The sequence below is a fragment of the Caenorhabditis remanei genome, chromosome X (genome assembly GCF_010183535.1).
Source record: "Caenorhabditis remanei strain PX506 chromosome X, whole genome shotgun sequence".
Taxonomy (NCBI): Eukaryota; Metazoa; Nematoda; class Chromadorea; order Rhabditida; family Rhabditidae; genus Caenorhabditis; species Caenorhabditis remanei.
Window position 1 is genome coordinate 14,041,269 of NC_071333.1, and position 17,606 is coordinate 14,058,874.

General features: G+C 37.5%; 4 protein-coding genes across 4 annotated transcripts; 3 read left to right on the forward strand and 1 right to left on the reverse strand.

Annotated features, from left to right (window-relative positions):
* Positions 1–3,309: 3,309 nt before the first annotated feature.
* Positions 3,310–4,428, forward strand: GCK72_024791 (uncharacterized protein; the record flags this gene model as incomplete). Its single annotated transcript, XM_053736047.1, has 5 exons — positions 3,310–3,393; positions 3,594–3,731; positions 3,781–3,904; positions 3,958–4,145; positions 4,324–4,428. The coding sequence occupies 5 exons, from the start codon at positions 3,310–3,312 to the stop codon at positions 4,426–4,428; spliced, it is 639 nt and encodes a 212-aa protein (XP_053579613.1).
* A 782-nt stretch (positions 4,429–5,210) lies between these two features.
* Positions 5,211–10,923, reverse strand: GCK72_024792 (uncharacterized protein; the record flags this gene model as incomplete). The annotated part of the gene is made up of 11 exons (XM_053736048.1): positions 5,211–5,406; positions 7,507–7,563; positions 7,615–7,751; positions 7,797–7,975; positions 8,567–8,647; positions 8,898–8,972; positions 9,395–9,496; positions 9,612–9,704; positions 10,120–10,218; positions 10,361–10,465; positions 10,875–10,923. 11 exons carry the CDS (start codon positions 10,921–10,923, stop codon positions 5,211–5,213), a joined length of 1,173 nt encoding a protein of 390 aa, XP_053579614.1.
* A 1,901-nt stretch (positions 10,924–12,824) lies between these two features.
* GCK72_024793 (uncharacterized protein) lies at positions 12,825–13,922 on the forward strand (the record flags this gene model as incomplete). The annotated part of the gene is made up of 5 exons (XM_053736049.1): positions 12,825–12,950; positions 12,995–13,072; positions 13,127–13,215; positions 13,267–13,323; positions 13,826–13,922. The coding sequence occupies 5 exons, from the start codon at positions 12,825–12,827 to the stop codon at positions 13,920–13,922; spliced, it is 447 nt and encodes a 148-aa protein (XP_053579615.1).
* A 1,418-nt stretch (positions 13,923–15,340) lies between these two features.
* On the forward strand, positions 15,341–17,427 carry GCK72_024794 (uncharacterized protein; the record flags this gene model as incomplete). The annotated part of the gene is made up of 7 exons (XM_053736050.1): positions 15,341–15,475; positions 15,521–15,772; positions 15,818–15,934; positions 15,980–16,258; positions 16,305–16,549; positions 16,601–16,657; positions 17,316–17,427. The coding sequence occupies 7 exons, from the start codon at positions 15,341–15,343 to the stop codon at positions 17,425–17,427; spliced, it is 1,197 nt and encodes a 398-aa protein (XP_053579616.1).
* Positions 17,428–17,606: the final 179 nt, after the last annotated feature.

Genomic DNA, 17,606 nt, shown 5'->3' on the forward strand with positions numbered 1-17,606 from the left:
CAAATTAGAGTGATGAGAAGGTGATGTTCGTGACCAGGGGCTTCTGGTATACTGTTCCATTGGCCTATGTTAGTGTTTCATACTCAACACCTCAGATGGTCCAAGAAGATTACAGTGGTCTCTAACTTTTCTCTTTTCCTCTCCGTGCGTTGGGAAATTCTCGATGGACCGTCTCGTCGTTTATTAATACTTATTGATTCTTGCTCCTTTTTGAATATCCAAGAGTTCCTTTGGCTTTCTTTTTGTTGTCCACGTTTTGAAGATTTAACAACGGTCAAGCATATTTTGAAAAATTTTATCATTTCAACATCTCGATCTTACTATGAAAACGGTACTGTCTCTAACGCTTTTATTTTTTTCAGAGTACTAACTGGTTAAAAAAGAATCAAAGAGAAAAAATTTAATTTGTGTGGGAAACCACTTTACAAGACATCTTAACTAATTGGAGGGTGCGTGCCTTGAAAAATGAAGGAAGCTGATAGTCAAGAATTCAACTGTGAGGGGTAAGTATAAAATAATCACTGTATAATGAGATATGGTGGAGAGCAGACTTGTCAAAAATTGGGCCGGGCCGGATTCAAAAGTGGGTACTCTTTTTAAACAAAGATTTCCAAACATTTTCGAAAGTTGGGAGTAAAAGTGCATAAATTATCATGTATATACATCATTTGATTGAATGTTGAACTTTTAGTCAAAAACTATACCTTTTTCAAAAAAAGTTCAAAAAAGTTTCAAATATATTCAAAAATTGAAAACGTGCCGAGCAGGCCCGACCGAGAATAATTTTGATTTTGGCCCTGCCCGGCCCGGCTCGTGATATCTCTGCTGGAGAGTAATAGCGCGTTAAATGGCATGTGTTTATGTTGTCTTTTTGTCCGTCTGTGTCTTGAAATTAGTTTTGTTGCTGGAATTTTCAAATCTGTTGCAAAGTTATATGCTTTATTATCTTTTAGACTCAGTATACCTAAACCTGAACAATTCACACATTGTGTGGTCGCCAACCGTACCATCGCAGTACTCGTTTAGTATTTTGTAGTGGGAGAGTCAAGTACCATGTATTTATACGATTAGCCTTAAAGTAGAACAAAAGAAAACCGTTGAGTCACTCCACTCTCCAAACATATTGATGGAGTACGCTATTTGCAGTACTGTTGCCACGTCGTAAATTATTCTCTTTGAAGAAATACGATGAGGTAGGAGACTGAAGAATTAGTATTCGCTGTAGGACGTAGTGCTATCTGATGTTATCGAATGTTTTTCTCTTTTCAATAATTCACTCTACAGTGATAAAGAATCACTACTCAGTACAGTTGTCCAGAAGTCTCATACATTATTCCAACATCCACCAAAAGAGAAAAAACTAAAAGGTTTCTATCATTCCAATAATTAAAATAGCGAAATTGAGGAGAACCTGAAAGTGTCCCTCTTCTATCAGTTGACTTCATAACATAATAACAACTACTTTCAAACCCCTCTAAGTGATTTGTTAGAAATCAGTAATTCAAATATTCCATGCGAAATCCGTAGGAAATTATTAGTGCATTGATGACAAATTGAAAATGCACTTTTGACAATGATAAACGTTATTGATGAGATTCAACCATCTTGTCTAGGCTCTTACAATTAAAAGTGCACACGATGATTGAAGTTGGAAAATACTATAAATGTTTTTAGGAATAAACTGTGATTTGTGAAAAGAAACAGTTCAATGCAATAATTCAGCAGTACTAAGAGAAAGACAGAAAATTCATGACATGATAAAATGTTTCAGGAATATCCCAGGATACGTGCCAATTCCAAACCAACGAATATTTAACTGTCTGGTTGCAATAACTCCGTTTTAATCGTTTTAACCTGTTCCACGTGCGAGCAAAAATATGTCTTCAGTAAGCATTCGACTTTCAAGTACAGTTAATTTGTTTATATAATAACTTATTGCCTAGAACTAATCAGAACAATTCTCAAAAAATCAGTAAATCAAAATCCCGAATAGAATCCTTGATGAAACCATCGAAGTAACAGACTGACAACAACCGAAAAACGCATTTTTGGCGTGACGCATGTCGCTGATTATTTTCAATTATCATGTCTGTATCTGTTTTGATTAAAAGTGCAGATAAATGTCTAGCTAAAAGATGATATAATTGAATTATGTTACGTATTCAAAAATTCAAAGCACCGAGACTTTCGAAATTTTAAGCGAAAATCAGAAGAAGAACAGGAAGTGAATTTCAGATCCGCTGGAAACACTATCTAACCGATAAAATGAAAGCAAGTGATTAAGGAACCTGGAAACTTATATCAAACTGTTTTAATTTCATAGAAAAGGTAAAAATAGTCTGAACACTTCTGAAATGAACACTGAAAAACAAGTTCAAACCATAAATTTTTAGGTAGATGTTTGTTCATTTTACACTCTATTTTTAAAGAAAACAGCCTTTCAGAACTTGTACATTGCAGTACAAGTTCACATATATTCAGCATGCGTTTGTGTGAATCAGTTTTGAATATTTTGCAGCTTTATCTTGACTATGTGAAAGTGACGATTATGATTAAATCCCATTCAACTATCAGAAGAAAACAGTTTCTGTTTCTCATAAAGTTTTCTTTGGGATGCAATTTCAAGCTTGATCTAAATAAAACGTGGTGACATCGGTCAATGACCTCTGTTTAATGTTACTTATTTTTCAGTTCCTCGCTCTCAAACAAGCTGGTTCACAATTCCTCCATCCGAAACTGTTTTCATCTTGATTTGAGAAATGGCCAAAAGATATCAAGAACCTGAGGCAATGATCCCCGCTTGATTTCATACATTGCGTCCACGTTTTCTTGAAAATTTCTCCGGACAAAACCTATATTTTGATTGTGACATCATCCGTCTCTCAAAATTTCTCTTTCGTTAGTGCTCGATGAATCGACGGCACATTCCTGATCACAATTTACTTATTGTCTCCAGAGACCTCCTGATGTTGTCTGCCTATTTAACGCGACGAATGTCATTCATCCTTTCATTTTTCCAATTTCTGAGAAATGATATACTTGCTTATTTCGCTATTTTTCTCCATTCCATCACTCTGTGTTTATGCTTTAACAGTTTTCCTGATCATCCGACATTGGAAAAGTCTTAAGACGAGTTTTTTCCAACTATACGTATTCGAGTTCATTGTGAATCTTGTCACTTACTTCAATTCAATTGTTTCTATTCGGATTCCAAATTCGGTTGGTGCAGAAAGTATTCTAAGCAGCCATTTTGCAAATCAAACTGAAACTACATTTTCGTTGCAACTTCAATTGGCTCTGCAATTTCATATGGCATTTGTTCAGTATGGAGTTGCTTTGTTGATAGCACTAAACAGGATGACAATAATAATCAAGATGAACTTTTTTGCAGAAGTAAGTTTGTTGATATATAAACATGCTAATCCTTCAATATGTTAGTTTGGTATGTGATAAACAATGTTCACTACTGACGTTACAGAGCGTATTAAGAAACAGTCACAAAAAAACCAATTTCAGAGTTCCATTTTTTCAAAATTCCAAGAAATCCAGCTCCCAACCGTTTTCAATGAATAGAAAATATATTAACATTTCAGAAATGGCTGAAATACGGTCGGGTGCTAATGATTCTAGTCGTCTTTGTCCCCTCAATTGCAACGTTTCCATTCTTTTTCAACGAGGTTTACTTTAAATATATCGAATCAGGAGATAGATATCAACTAACATCTGACTACGTGAGTTGTCTCATTTAATTTAAATATAGTTCTGTGTGGGACATTTCAGAACATCTCCAGTTTATTCACCATCGTATTCCTTGTCTTGTGTATCGTAACTGTCCTTGCATCTGTCTTCAACGCGATGACACTTATAATGATAAAAAGACTGGTTCTCTTACCTAAGAATCTAGGTGAGTACTTTTAAAGACTTTGATGTTCTCAGCTCTAGTCAACGTGGCTTCAGACTATCAGTACTTCCTGGTATCAGTTTGCTCAACTGTCGTTCTAATCATTGGAACAGGAATCACATTTTCTATGAGAATTGCCGAGAAGAATTCATATCTTTATAATGTCACAAATGCATTGCTCCCATTTGTCACCGATCTACTTTCGCTTCATCAGCCCTTCGTGTTAATGATCTTCTCTCCCCGGGTAAGTAGGGTTGGGACCGGAATGAAATAAAAGCAAATAAGATAACAACGTAAGGGGTTCCGCTATATAACCACTGTCCCATGTTCCCTCTCTGTCCTCAATCTTTCATAAACCATAAAAGTTCAATAAGAGAGAAATTACAAAAATGAACCTACCTGTCTATTAAATAGTTTTACAGATTCGTGAGGTTGTTCTGGGTATGGTATGTCGTATTGTATGTTGTGACTGTTGCAAAGATCCTCCCACCAAGACGGTCGCAAACAATACATCGGGAATCACCTAACTGACGGCAATCTTTCTTCTCGGCTATTGGTGAATCCTCCAATCAAATAAACTTTCATATTTTTGAATGTGGGTTATGCGAGAGGACTTCAAAACTATCCTGACTTCCGACAACCATGAAACACGAGAAACACGATGACATCACCATATCCTCTTTATAACACATCACGTGTTCTCATTTTCTATTTAAAAATAACTCCTGTTGGATCATTTACATGTTTAACTTTTCTGGCTCATGTAATGAATGTTTGTAATATCAGATCTCGCGAAATCTTCTGACCAAGCCGGTGAGTGTACGATTCCAAAACCTAGTAGATAAGAAGGAGCAGTTCAAGCCCTGTTTTTGAGCCATTTTCAAAATCCTGTTATCTCAAACTTTTTTCGGAAACCCGTCACGCGAACCAGAAGGGATCATGCCATGCTTCGAAAAACTAAAGCGCAAGCTGAAAGCGTATGTACTATCAGGAAAAAGCATAAGTGGCAAAGCCGCCTAAGTGTCGTGTACTCTGAATTTTGCATATATTAATTAGAGATGAGCAAAAATAAAATTATTTACTACTCTCTAAATTTAGATTACAATACGTGGTCGGGTGATTATGAAAAAAACAACAATTGGACTGAAATGCGAATATGTACCAACTTTTAAATAACATTGAAATGAAAATGAGATGAGATTTTCAAGATTGGTTGGTTGAGAACGGGAGATTTTTATGAGATTGAGTCGTGAGATGAGATTTTTGAATTATGGGCGGATTGGGTCGTTGGTATATGGGCAACCGGGATTCACAGTTTCTTGGATTTTTGTGTTTGTTGGATTTTTCCACTCTTGGGTTCCGGTGAGCGCGGAGTCTTCCGTACCCAAAATTTCTCTGGAATGGGTTGTCCATAGTTGTCATATGGGCAACTGGGATCATCATCTCCATTGAATCTCCACGCTTCGATTTTCAAGTAATGGGAATCTTCGGTGGCAAGAGTTTCTCTGAAATATACAAAATATAATAAAGCTCATAAACACTCACAAAGTCACCACAGCAGCTTGTTGCTTGATCAAACTTTGACAAGCACAAACTGCACTAGACATTTTCAGCTTATAATCAGGTAGAACGACGCAAATGCATCCAGCAAGATTTGTATATAACGTGTTCTCTGTAAGACTCGAGCAACATGTGCCATAGGAACAGATTTATACATTAGCATCTACTATGGGTCGTCGGTAACCCATGTGCAAAATTTTGGTGCCCACCTACCGGTTCCTGGGTTACTGTAGGTGCTCAAAGGTGCAAAACTTAAATTTTTCCTTTTGAGTTGTAGAAGCCCAATTTTTTTAGTATAGTGTTTTGACGTTTATTATAGTTTTTCCACGAAGTTTCAAAAAGTTTCAAAAAAATTTTGTCGAGTTATTAGCAAAAAACTAATTTTTTGGAGCATTTTTTCTGTAATTTTAAATTTTTCGGTTCTTAAAACAAAAAACACCCTCGGCAAACATTATTTAAAATAAAAGTCTTCTGATGATATCACAAATAAATGCTATTTGAATAAATTTTAAGTCTGTGCGAAGGTCGAAAAGTGCCCATGTAAAGTACTGAAATTTTCAAAATTGAAGATAAGCCAATTTTCTTTATAAAAATGAATAGAGCATTGTTTTTTAAACATTTTTTGTATTACACTTTCTTTATCAACTTTACTGTATCCTGCTAAAATTTTGAGTTTTTGCCAAAAAATCACTTTTTTCAACATTTTTTCAAAAATAGTTTTTTTTGCTATTTTGCAACCTTGCGTTTAGGTCCAAAAGTTCCCAAAATAAAAAATAAGTTTCCTATCTACAGATCTATAAGCACATCACTCAAGGCAAGACGTTTTTCAAAAATGATCACTTTCTAATTTCACGAATAATGTCAATTTTCAAATTATGGCTTGTATCTTTCCAGGTTTCAGTTTTGGTAAATTGGTGTAATCAGCTTTTTTGTAGCCTACGTCTACACCTTTTCATATCACTTTGAATGTAAAGAAATCCTTCGAAGTGAACAAAGTTACAGTGTCTCAAAGTGACTCAATAAAAAAATCGTGCAACAAATAAAAAGTGTGTGCAACTTCCTGGAAACGGAGTTGTTACACGTAAAATATATAATTTCTTTTTAGTTTCAGTAAGGTCTATCTTCTATCAAAATGTCGTTGACAATCTCGCGTTTCACTCTGGGCCAATACATTGTCAAAGAAAAAGGGTCCTCTTCTTAAGAAAAAAGGAAAAACTATTCCCAGCTCACATATTAGTATCAGAGTAAACAAAAACACATAATCGCAGCAACTTCCAACGTTTTTGCTAAAGAAAAATTAACATCATCATTGAAGCTAAACATTTTTTTTAATTTGAAAAAAAAAAATTTTTGGGTAAAAACTCAAAATTTTAGCACGATACAGTAAAGTTGGTAAGGAAAGTGCAATACAAAAAATGATCAAAAAACGATGTTCTATTTATTTTTATAAAGAAAATTGGCTTACCTCTAATTTAGAAATTTTCAGTACTTTACATGGGCATTTTTCGACCTTCGCACAGACTTAAAATTTATTCAAATAAAATTTATTTGTAAACTCATCAGAAGACTTTTATTTTAAATAAAGTTTGCCGAGGGTGTTTTTTGTTTTAAGAACCGAAAAATTTAAAATTACAGAAAAAATGCTCCAAAAAATTATTTTTTTTGCGAATAACTCGACAAAATTTTTTTGAACTTTTTTGAAACTTTGTGGAAAATCTATAATAAACGTCTAAAAACTATACTAAAAAAACTGGGCTTCTACAACTCAAAATAAAAAATTTAAGTTTTGCACCTTTGAGCACCTACAGTAACCCAGGAACCGGTAGGTGGGCACCAAAATTTTGCACATGGGTTACCGACGACCTATAGTACATACACACAAACTGGGTAAACGCTATCTTTCCTGTGGGCTCTACGCCCCTACATACAGGGGTGATGCTCGAGTCTTACGGAGAATAGCTTATATACTGGTTAAGCACGAAACTACCAGCGACTGTTTTTGGATAGTTTCGAGAATGAATTTGCTAGATATTTCAACGACTCACCCATATAGCGAAAGATAGAATCCGTTCTGTCTGCACCATGCATTGAAGGCAGCGTTACTGAAATAAACGAATCATGAATAACTGTCTAATTGAACTCAGAATTCTTACTCTTTTTCCAGACAAAGCGGATCTCCACGATCACGAAGCGCTCCGACATATCCCGAATCTGGGTTGGGATTCTTTGCGATCTGAGCAGAATTTTCCATTTCACCATCACCACGAATTTTTTTTGGTGGGATCTCATCCTAAAAAATAAAATAGAGATTATGGTACATTTCCAGAAAAATTACCATCCCGGCCGTTGATCCTCCCCGACTGCTCCTCTTGTCACGAACTGTGCGCTGATCGGCTGGTTGACCAAATTGTTTCCAAAGTTTCTTTTGCAGATTGTATTTTTCTATGCGTTGACTAATTGAATCGCTCATCATAGAAGAGCTGGTAGAACTAGCACAGTCAACGAGTGGTCGCTCTGTAAAATAATAGTTAGAAATTATTATGGAAAAAGAATAAGCAAGAATTCGGGTCATTGAAATGATGATAAGAGAAACGTCGTAGATTTTTCAAACGGAAACTGCATTTGATTACAATGCGGATTTCGCAATATTTTTTGAATACAAAACATGACGTGAAATGGAGCGCAAAAATGAACTCAGTTTAGGTGAGAAAGACACCTGAATAGAAGTTCAGATATTTTTCGATGTCTTTGAGTTGACACGGCTGTGTAACACTAAAATCACTGGATGGGCTGTTCTCCTCGGTAGCTGCTCGGGATCCTGGTTAATTTTGGGATTGGGATTTAGAAAAGAGTTATTGTGAACAGTTTGAAAACAAACTAGAAAAATTAAAATGATGGAGAAGGAGGTGCTAGGTTTACTGGGACGTTCCTAATGGAGGTGTTGATTATCTTAAGAGCACAATGTTTCTACCCTGTGCAATAGAGCGTAAAAAGAAACATGATCTCGGTTGGGATGAGAAAACCCGGGGAGGGATAGCTAAATAAAATTTAAGTTGTGTTTTTAAATGTTTTTGAGGTGCTACGGGCAGCCATATATGTTCGTACCATTTGAATCACTGGATCCATCTCTTCCCTCTGTAGCAATTGGGAGTGCTCGGAGTTTTGGGTCGTTGCGGGAGTCGGTACCTGGAAAAAAGTAATTGTGAAAAGTTTGAAATCAAGTCAGAAAAATTAAAATGTTTGGAAAATGGGATCTAGGTTTTCGGAACTCTGCTAATGGAAGTATTGATTATCTCATGAGCACGTTGTTCCTGCCTTGTGAAACTGAGCGTTAAGAAACATGAACTCGGTTGGGATAAGAATAACCGGGATGAGATAGCTAAATATAATTTTAGATGTTTTTTGAATATTATTGAGGTGCCAATTATGTTCGTACCATTTGAATCACTGGAACCATTTATTCCCTCAATGGGGAGTGCTCGGGGTTCTGGGTCGTTGCGAGAGTTGGCACCTGGAAAAAAGTTATTGTGAACGGTTTGAAGCCAAAATTTGAAAAACAAAAATGTTGGGAAACGGGGGAGGGTGGATTTCGGAAGCGGCCTTAATGGATGTGTTAATTACATAGTTGTCAAGGCCCGCGCCGGGCCGGTAGAAAATTTTCAAGGCCCGGCCCGGCCCGAAGGCCCGGCTTCAAAAAATGACCCTTTTTTTCCAATTTTTTTTTCGAAATTTTTTCAATTTTTCATCGGAAATGTGACCATTTTTGACTATTTTTCAGAATTTCTTCTAATTCTGACTGATAGTCGAAAATTTGACTTTTTCGCGAAAAAATTCAAAAAATTTAAAAATTTGACTTTCGCGCCAATTTGCCCGGGTCTTCGGGCCGGGCCTTGACAACTATGGTTAATTATCTAATGAGCACAATATTCCTACCTTGTGGAGATTTGGCGGTGCCTTGACTGAGAAAGACAACACTGCTCCCATTAGAAACGACGGTGATAACTTCGGGGTCAGACGGCTTTTTCGAGGTGGTACCTGAAAAGAAGACAGGGTGAATTGTTAAAATTTGTGCCATTGTTTGAAATTGTTTTCTTATTCTGCGTATTTTCAGAATAAAAAAAGACTTTTGACTTTTACTTTGCGATCTGACCTGTCTTATTGTTGGTCACGACTCCGACGATTTGAACACTAGAGGAACTATCTCCATTCGAAGCCTCAGACCCGTCTGTCGACGTTGCATCACCTGGAAGAAATAATATGAATGATTTTAAGTCAGAAGTTAAGAAAAGAGAATGCTGGGAAAAAGGAAACTTGGGAAGTGCGTCAATAGAAATTGTTGAGTACATTAAGGAACAGAAACTGTAGTAGGTGGATAGATTTCTGAATCCTTATTTTCATGCGAGGCGGGTGATACAAGTAGCTTATTATGTTTTTACCACTTTCGGAGATTTCGGAGCTAATTGGAGCTCATCGAGAATTACTTAGCAAAAGTTTATTAAAAATAGCACAAACAGTAGGATTCATATGGGAGATTGTAATGAATGGTTCGAATTCCAGATTCGAGTAGAGAAAATGTTGTGGTAAAGTTCGTAAAGAGAGGACTAAGATAGAATATGTTGGGCTAATCGGTCGATAAGAGTCGCCGATTACGTTCTTACTAATTCTTCTATTGCTGTAAAAACGAAATCCGATACTCGACATCGATCCACCGTACAATAGGTGCTTCACGTTCAAGCGGAGGGATCTGGCACCGGCGTCTGGAAAAATCAATTTGAATGGTTTGTTCTACAGATTCGAAGAGAGAAAATGTTAAAAAAGAGTGGACTAGGGTTTGGGAAGTGTAAAATATGTCGGGCCAACCGGGTAACACGAGTAGTCAATTTACAAGTATATTCTTACCTCTTTCAGTGGTGACTTCCCCAAGACTAATACAGTCGATACTTGCTGTAGAAATGGTCAAAGCAATACAGCAAATGGACTGAATATGGGCGCTGGTACCAGCGTCTGGAAAATGTTGGTTTGAATAGTTTGCTCTTCAGATTTGACGAAAGAAAAAGTTGAGAAAAGCGGGGCAATGTATTGGGGAGCGTTATTATAGAAAATGTATAGTATCATATCGACAATGCTCAACTTCCTCGAAAACATGCATCAGTACTAAAAGGAAAAATCTAAATTTGCAAAAAAAGAGGAGCGGATTGGGAGAAGAACATACTAGAAGAAGGTAGGTTAACATGCTCTCAGCGGACCAAACGATGCACAGTGTTACACAAAAAATTCACTCATTTATGAAATTTTGAATAGTTTCAATGAACGTTCAGAGGGGAGAATGCAAAAAAGAAGAAATTATGTTTCGATACACGAGGAATTGATTGAAACTTTGGTTACATTCAAAGCTAAAACATAGACGGCGCACTTTTCAATGAAATGAGCAAGATCAATAAAAGAGAGGGCAAAGAAGGCATTGGCTAGAAATAGAGATCAATGGCCGCTGCTGCAAGAAAGAAACAACCGGAAGGAGGGGGCCTGAGCCCACGCGTGTGTCTGCGTCTCGTCACTCAACTTTTCGTCTCCCGTGTGTTTTTTCCTCCACTATTTCTCTCCCACAGAGACACGTCTTCTGATTGTCCCCCTAGCAACGCGTAGACGCATTATTGATTACAAAAAACCGCAACAAATATAGTGAACAAGAACCATCCAGAATAGAGACACAGATTACAAGAGTTATGAAAGCACTCGAATCGTCGGAGCTTAAAAATTGTTCCAAACTACATCCTCTCTATCGTTCAAGCGTTCTACTCAATACACCCAAAATTCGCAGCCGATCCCAGTCGGAATAAATGAAAAAGAGTTCAAAGGAATTTTTTGAGAGGAAAAAGTATTGCCATGAAAAGGATTACCCGGAAAATCCATTAACAGCGGGAAAACTAATAGTTTTCAAAAAAGTCTGGAGAGTCGAGAGAATCGGGTATGCTAACACTGAACAATTCGAATGTTTGATAAGAAAACAGGATGAGAAGATTAATACATTTGGAAGCCGTATTTGATACATTCTCTGGAATCTAAATCCTGACCAGAGTTGAGCGGAATGCGATTTTTGAAATGGCGGAAGGCGGAAGGCGGAAAGCGGAATGAACATTTTTTGGGCGGAAAGCGGAAGGCGGAAGGCGGAATTGAAAAAATATCGGCGGAAAGCGGAGAGCGGAAGGCGGAAGCGAAAATTGTTTGGCGGAAGGCGGAAGGCGGAAAGCGGAATGGAAAAAAATGCCAAAAGGCGGAAGGCGGAACACAATGTCGCTTTCAAAAATACGATTTTGGCCTTATTTTGTAGTAAAAAACACTAAAATGGTTAAATTTGTGTCAAATTTTGTTTTTTTGATAAACACTGATAGCTTTGCTGCAAAAAACTACAAAAATATCAGTAAATTGGAATAGGTGATCACATTTTTCAAGCTGAGGAAAAAATCTTTAAACAGCGGAAGGCGGAAGGCGGAAAGCGGAAATAGGAACATTTTTGGCGGAAAGCGGAAAGCGGAAGGCGGAATAAAACATTTTTCGGCGGAGAACGGAAAGCGGAAGGCGGAAAGAAAAAAGTGGCGGAAAGCGGAAGGCGGAAGGCGGAAGGCGGAATTCCGCTCAACTCTGATCCTGACCATTCTGAAAAAACTGAATCAAATTCTGACGAATGAAAGCTCTGGTGCTCTGTTCTAATTATGAAAAGTAGTTTTAGTTTTGCGGTGTGCATTGTCAGTGAATCGCTTTTGCGGGTACAGACTCGAGCGGCAATGAATTATTCAAATTGTTGTTTCATTTCTTTTCAAGAAACTTAGACATTGACAAACGAATTCGTTTTGGAACGCAATCTATACGCCGCAAAATATTGATAGACTGTTAATTTATACATATCCGCATGAACTACATGTGTTGAAAAAATAGTTTCATTTTGCATAACAAGCTTTCAAAAATTCCCCGGTGTCAGAAAAGATTAAAAAGTGTCATTTTATCAATTTGAATTCATTTCCAACACCAACATTCTGATTCTTCACTATTTCGCTTTCAATGCTTTGTCGCAGTGGGCGGTAGCGAGGGACAAACACTCACAGCAAAAAATGAGGAAGACACAGACAGGCAGGTTGACGCACACACGCCGAAATACACACTGGTCGCAAGTCACGCTTCACAATTTATTGATTTCAACTTTATTCGGTTTTCATTCTTTCGAATTCGAATTTGATTTTAGACGTTTACAAAAATAATCAATATTTGAATGAAAAAATTAGTTAATTTACTTTTTCTCACACTTTTGAAATAAACATTTTATAATAATTTAATTTCAATTTTCCAATTTGTAGGTAATTAGACCGGCATGGCCGATGGAGTTTTTCAACGTCCACAAGGAGCTGTTTCAATTTCAACTAGATCTTCGGGTGTCGTCTACGTTGAAGCGGTTGGGCCAAAACGGCGTCGCCTCCTTTTCGATATAGTTGAATTGGTGGGTTAAGTTATCGATGTCAGTTTGACTCCATTTTTTCTTAGGCTGGACCGGAACCACTAGTAGGTGACATCCAGCAACAGGAGGAACCACACAGCTCAAATCTCGGAAAACGTTTGAGGGTAAGATCAAGTTAACAAGCGAAAAGTTTCATTCAAAGTTCAATCGGATTTCAGACACCAACTCCAGTACCGAATTTTCAAGAGAAAGCAGTCGAGAACAATAACTTCACTGATGACCGGGAAACTTCCGATTTTAGTCTGACGTAAGATATCAACCATCATCTTCAACTTCTATGCATCATATGTACTTTCAGCCGCATTCAATTCAGCAAATGGGCAACGGAACAGAAATTCGTTCTTTCACAACACACGTATGTTATTTTTTGGGTGTTACATATGGCTTACACGTTTCTCCGGCTTTTTTCCCCTCAAATAGTACTCGAAACGGGGCGTCTCACTTTTTCCCGATTATTTGTGAAGAAAGTCACTTTTGTCGGAGAGCAGTCAAACTTTCACAGCGCTTAAAAACATAGCTGGGGACGGGATTTCTAAAGTTTTAAGAGTATGGAGTCATTTTTAATCGTTCTATGACTATCCGGGACGGGAACGCGGGACATACCAATTCGTCCCAAATTTTGAGCTAACTTCAGGCTAAAATGCTAATGCAAAATACATCAGAACTGACGTTTCAAAATTTGACGTCTGTTATTTCCGTGATTGTCTACTATTCAAAGTATTTTAGTTATTTAGTTGATTTTGAACTTAGTTAGTCATTCCATAAAGTGATAATGAACAGATCAATAAATTTTTTCTTCAAGTAATTTATAATTACAATAGTTAAAATGGCTAGAAATATTGAACCAATTTTTTCAGGATGGCTCTCGGTATGGATTTCGATTTCAGACGATGTATTGATATGTGGCTATTGGACTCGGACCCTTTGTCAAAGCCTGAAGACCACATGGATTGAATTTCTTCTCTTACATAATCAAGATTCACACACATTGTTTCAAAATTTCCCGCCCGATTTTAGATTTCCAGTGAAAAGTTATCAGATGTAAAGTAACGTATTCTAGTTACTTGTGCGTCCTCATATTCTAATTTCCCTTGTTTAACTTGAGAGCACAGATCTCTTCCAAGTGTTCGTCAATTTCTCGTCTAGTTCATTTCATGTCTATAGTTTTTCTATTCAATTTCTCTCATCTCATTTGACCTTTTTGTATATTTCCATTAAACAATGCAGACTGATGAACTATAGCTCCTTGCTGTTCAAGTGTCATATTGTTTTTGGGTCTTTATTATTCTTATTCATAATTTTTGTTGCACGGGTTTCATTTACTTGTGATAGAGGTTTATCACCCAGATCACAACAGGTTTTCAGCTTTAGGGTTGAGCCGAATTCAACTTACAACGCATGTGAAACATTCAATTTGTCAGGACAGTGAAAATTGAGCAGTGAAAAAGCTAAACCAGGGAAAGCGGGAAAAAATTGAGTAAACTCAAAAAAAACTGATGGATTTCACGAGTAGAAGACATATTAATATTGATATCAACGAAAAACGGGATTACTTTTTTGTTATTCTCGATTTAAAAACTCTACGAGGCGAGAAGAAGTAAAATAAATTGATCGAATTAACACAATTGGAAAAGTAATATAATTTCTGGCAACACCGTTCATTGCCTCGGAGTCGTTGGTTTCCAAACAAAAAAAAACATGAAAGACTCGGCAATATTTTCATGGTAGCTCTCATTTCATAAAAAACACTGTAACTATCTTCTGAATAATTCCTTTAATTGGTTCTCATATTAAGCTTTGTTGTTCAAATTTGGTTAGAATGATCTTGTAGCGGAGAACTTGCTTCTCCGCAGATAACAATTTTCACAGACCGACTAAATTCTAGATTACCCGGTTTTTGTTTTCAAAAGTCAAGTAAATAATAAACTTTCAAATTCCCGACGCATTACCGTAAATCAATAACTGGTGTACACGTAGTCTGTGAATGTAGAGATGAATCTCTGTAAAAGAGAAATAGTCGAGGAGACAAAAAATAGGAGATGACACGTTGGGGGAAGAGACGCAGACACATAGACGTGTGTACTGACCCGACCCCCCCCCCCTTTTCCAAAGAGGTCATTCATTACCTGTTCACTTTCTTCCGGCTGCATTCTCTCTCATTAGTCCTAGATGTTTTGTCTCGATTTAGCGTCTTCCCTTTTTTACCCTTTTTTTGATAGACAAAATATTCTTGTTCATCGAAAGTTGTTTTTTTTTTGTGATGATACATAAGTTTCAGTAAAAACGATGATCTCCTTCCCGCTTTTCTAACAATTCTCTGTTTCGTTTCATGACATGACCTTTTGCACTTATTTCTTTTCAGGTATCGAAGTATGCCTTCGACCGTAGTACTGTCTTCAGATGAGTCGATTGTCTCAACAATAAGCTCATCGATATGTTGCATGAAGGCGCGAGGAAATGGAATCCCAGTGGGCCGTATGGCAAAACACTTGAATATTGATGAATTGGTAATTGGTCCTGCAATGAATTAACCTTTGAGTTTCCATTTTTAGACGACATCAGATGACGATGATTCTTCTGCAAAGTCTGTTGTATTGACCAAGAGCTCTTCTGCACAGTCAATCGTCTCGACCAAAAGCTCTTCCGCACAATCAATCGTCTCGACCAAAAGCTCTTCCGCACAATCAATCGTCTCGACCAAAAGCTCTTCGCCGACTATTGTGTGTATGGGCGCCAGAAGAACCAGCGAAGATGTCCCAACCGTCGGATTAGTAAAAAATATTCCTCGAAAGGAATACAAATTGGTAATGGATCCTGAAATAAATCACCCTTTTATTTTCTAATTCAAGATGTCGTCAGATGAGTCACTGGTCTCGACAGGAAGCTCATCGATATGTTGCATGAAGGCGCGAGGAAATGGAATCCCAGTGGGCCGTATGCCAAAACACTTGAAAATTGATGAATCGGTAATTGGTCCTGCAATGAATTAACCTTTGAGTTTCCATTTTTAGACGACATCAGATGACGATAATTCTTCTGCAAAGTCTGTTGTATTGGCCAAGAGCTCTTCTGCACAGTCAATCGTGTCGACCGAAAGCTCTTCGCTGACTATTGTGTGTATGGGCGCCAGAAGAACCAGCAAAGTTGTCCCAACTAGCGATTCTAGTTCTCAAGGGCACCATTGCATTGCCGAAAAAAATAACACCAAGGGTTCTCACCAGAATAGTGTTGAACACCGAAAAACCATGATTGCCCAAAAGCGAGGTCTCCAAAATGAATCCATCAAGATGGTAATTGTCGTTCAATGTAAATATTTTTCTTATTATTTCTTTTCAGCATGTTTCACCGCCAATACCGCTCAAGAAACGATGTGTCAGCACTGAAAAAGGAACTGAGAACTACGGTCGACTTGAAACTGAAAATAACTCTGAAAACGAGGATCATTCCCAAAGTGGAGATTGCGACCGTTCAGCTTCCGTAGTATGTCTTGGTGATTTCTCTCCATCTGCTAATTACAATCATCATATGGACATTCAGAAGCAGATGGGAATCCGCGAGGATCTATTGAACCTGGAAGCAGAGTAAGAAATTGGTCTTTCATGTGACAATTATTAGTTGACCATTTGTTTCAGTCTCTACAAGTTCTTCCCGTGGGTTATGGAGAATAACTTCCAGCTCTCCAGTTATGCGTAAGTTATTAGTTTGTTATAAGTATACCAGCCTATCTGCCCCGCCTTCGGCGGTTCAGTCGGCTGGCCTCTTATCATTTACGTGGCAACCCTTTCTCAAATGTGCCCGTATGGCCGAGTGGTCTAAAGCGGCGGCGCTGTCCAAAGCACGCCAGTTCGGTTTTGCCCGCTGGCTCAGTTTCTCTTCTCTTTCCAAAACCGCTGCGGACATCGCCTCAGACAAACAGACAACGCCCAATTGTCTTTTATATATAAGAATGATAACTGGTTTATTTGAAAACCCGAGTACTTTTGAATAACAGTATCTGGTTAAAGACGGAAAATTGAAAACCCATTAGTTTCTTGTCTTCTGATGTTTACTACAACTGAACCAATTTGTCTAACTAAGGAAATATCCCGAGTCAAGATGGAGTTACAAGTCGAGATACAATATATCACTAGAACCGAAATTTTGCGCTGATTTAGCAAAAACAGAATACAGATTTAAAATCAGCGCGAATTTCTGTTCAAGTGGTATGTATCTCGACCTGTAACTTCATTTTGACTCGGGATCCTTCCCTAGTAAGGATTCTGTTCATTTCAAAAATACGAGCGTTTTTTTCAATCATCAGAGAGTTTTCATAGATATAATTTCAATTAAATTTTGTATATATTTCAGGCAAGGTCTGGTCCTGAATGTCTCGTTGGCACAAAAGGTTGATAATTGGTTGAGCGAAGACGATGCCCGTTGTCCATTCGAACACTATGCCTTCCGCCCGACGCCGTCCTAGCTCACTCCATCTTACTCTTCTATCAGTATGAAATCATTTCCCCCCTCATTTACTTATTCATTTTTATGTAAAATTGTGTTTTTTCCCAAAGTATGTATGTCATCAAGCCTCTAGTTCCCACAGTGTTTGCCGTACTTTTACAATGTCTCGACATTGTAAAATTTTTATTATTTTATAGC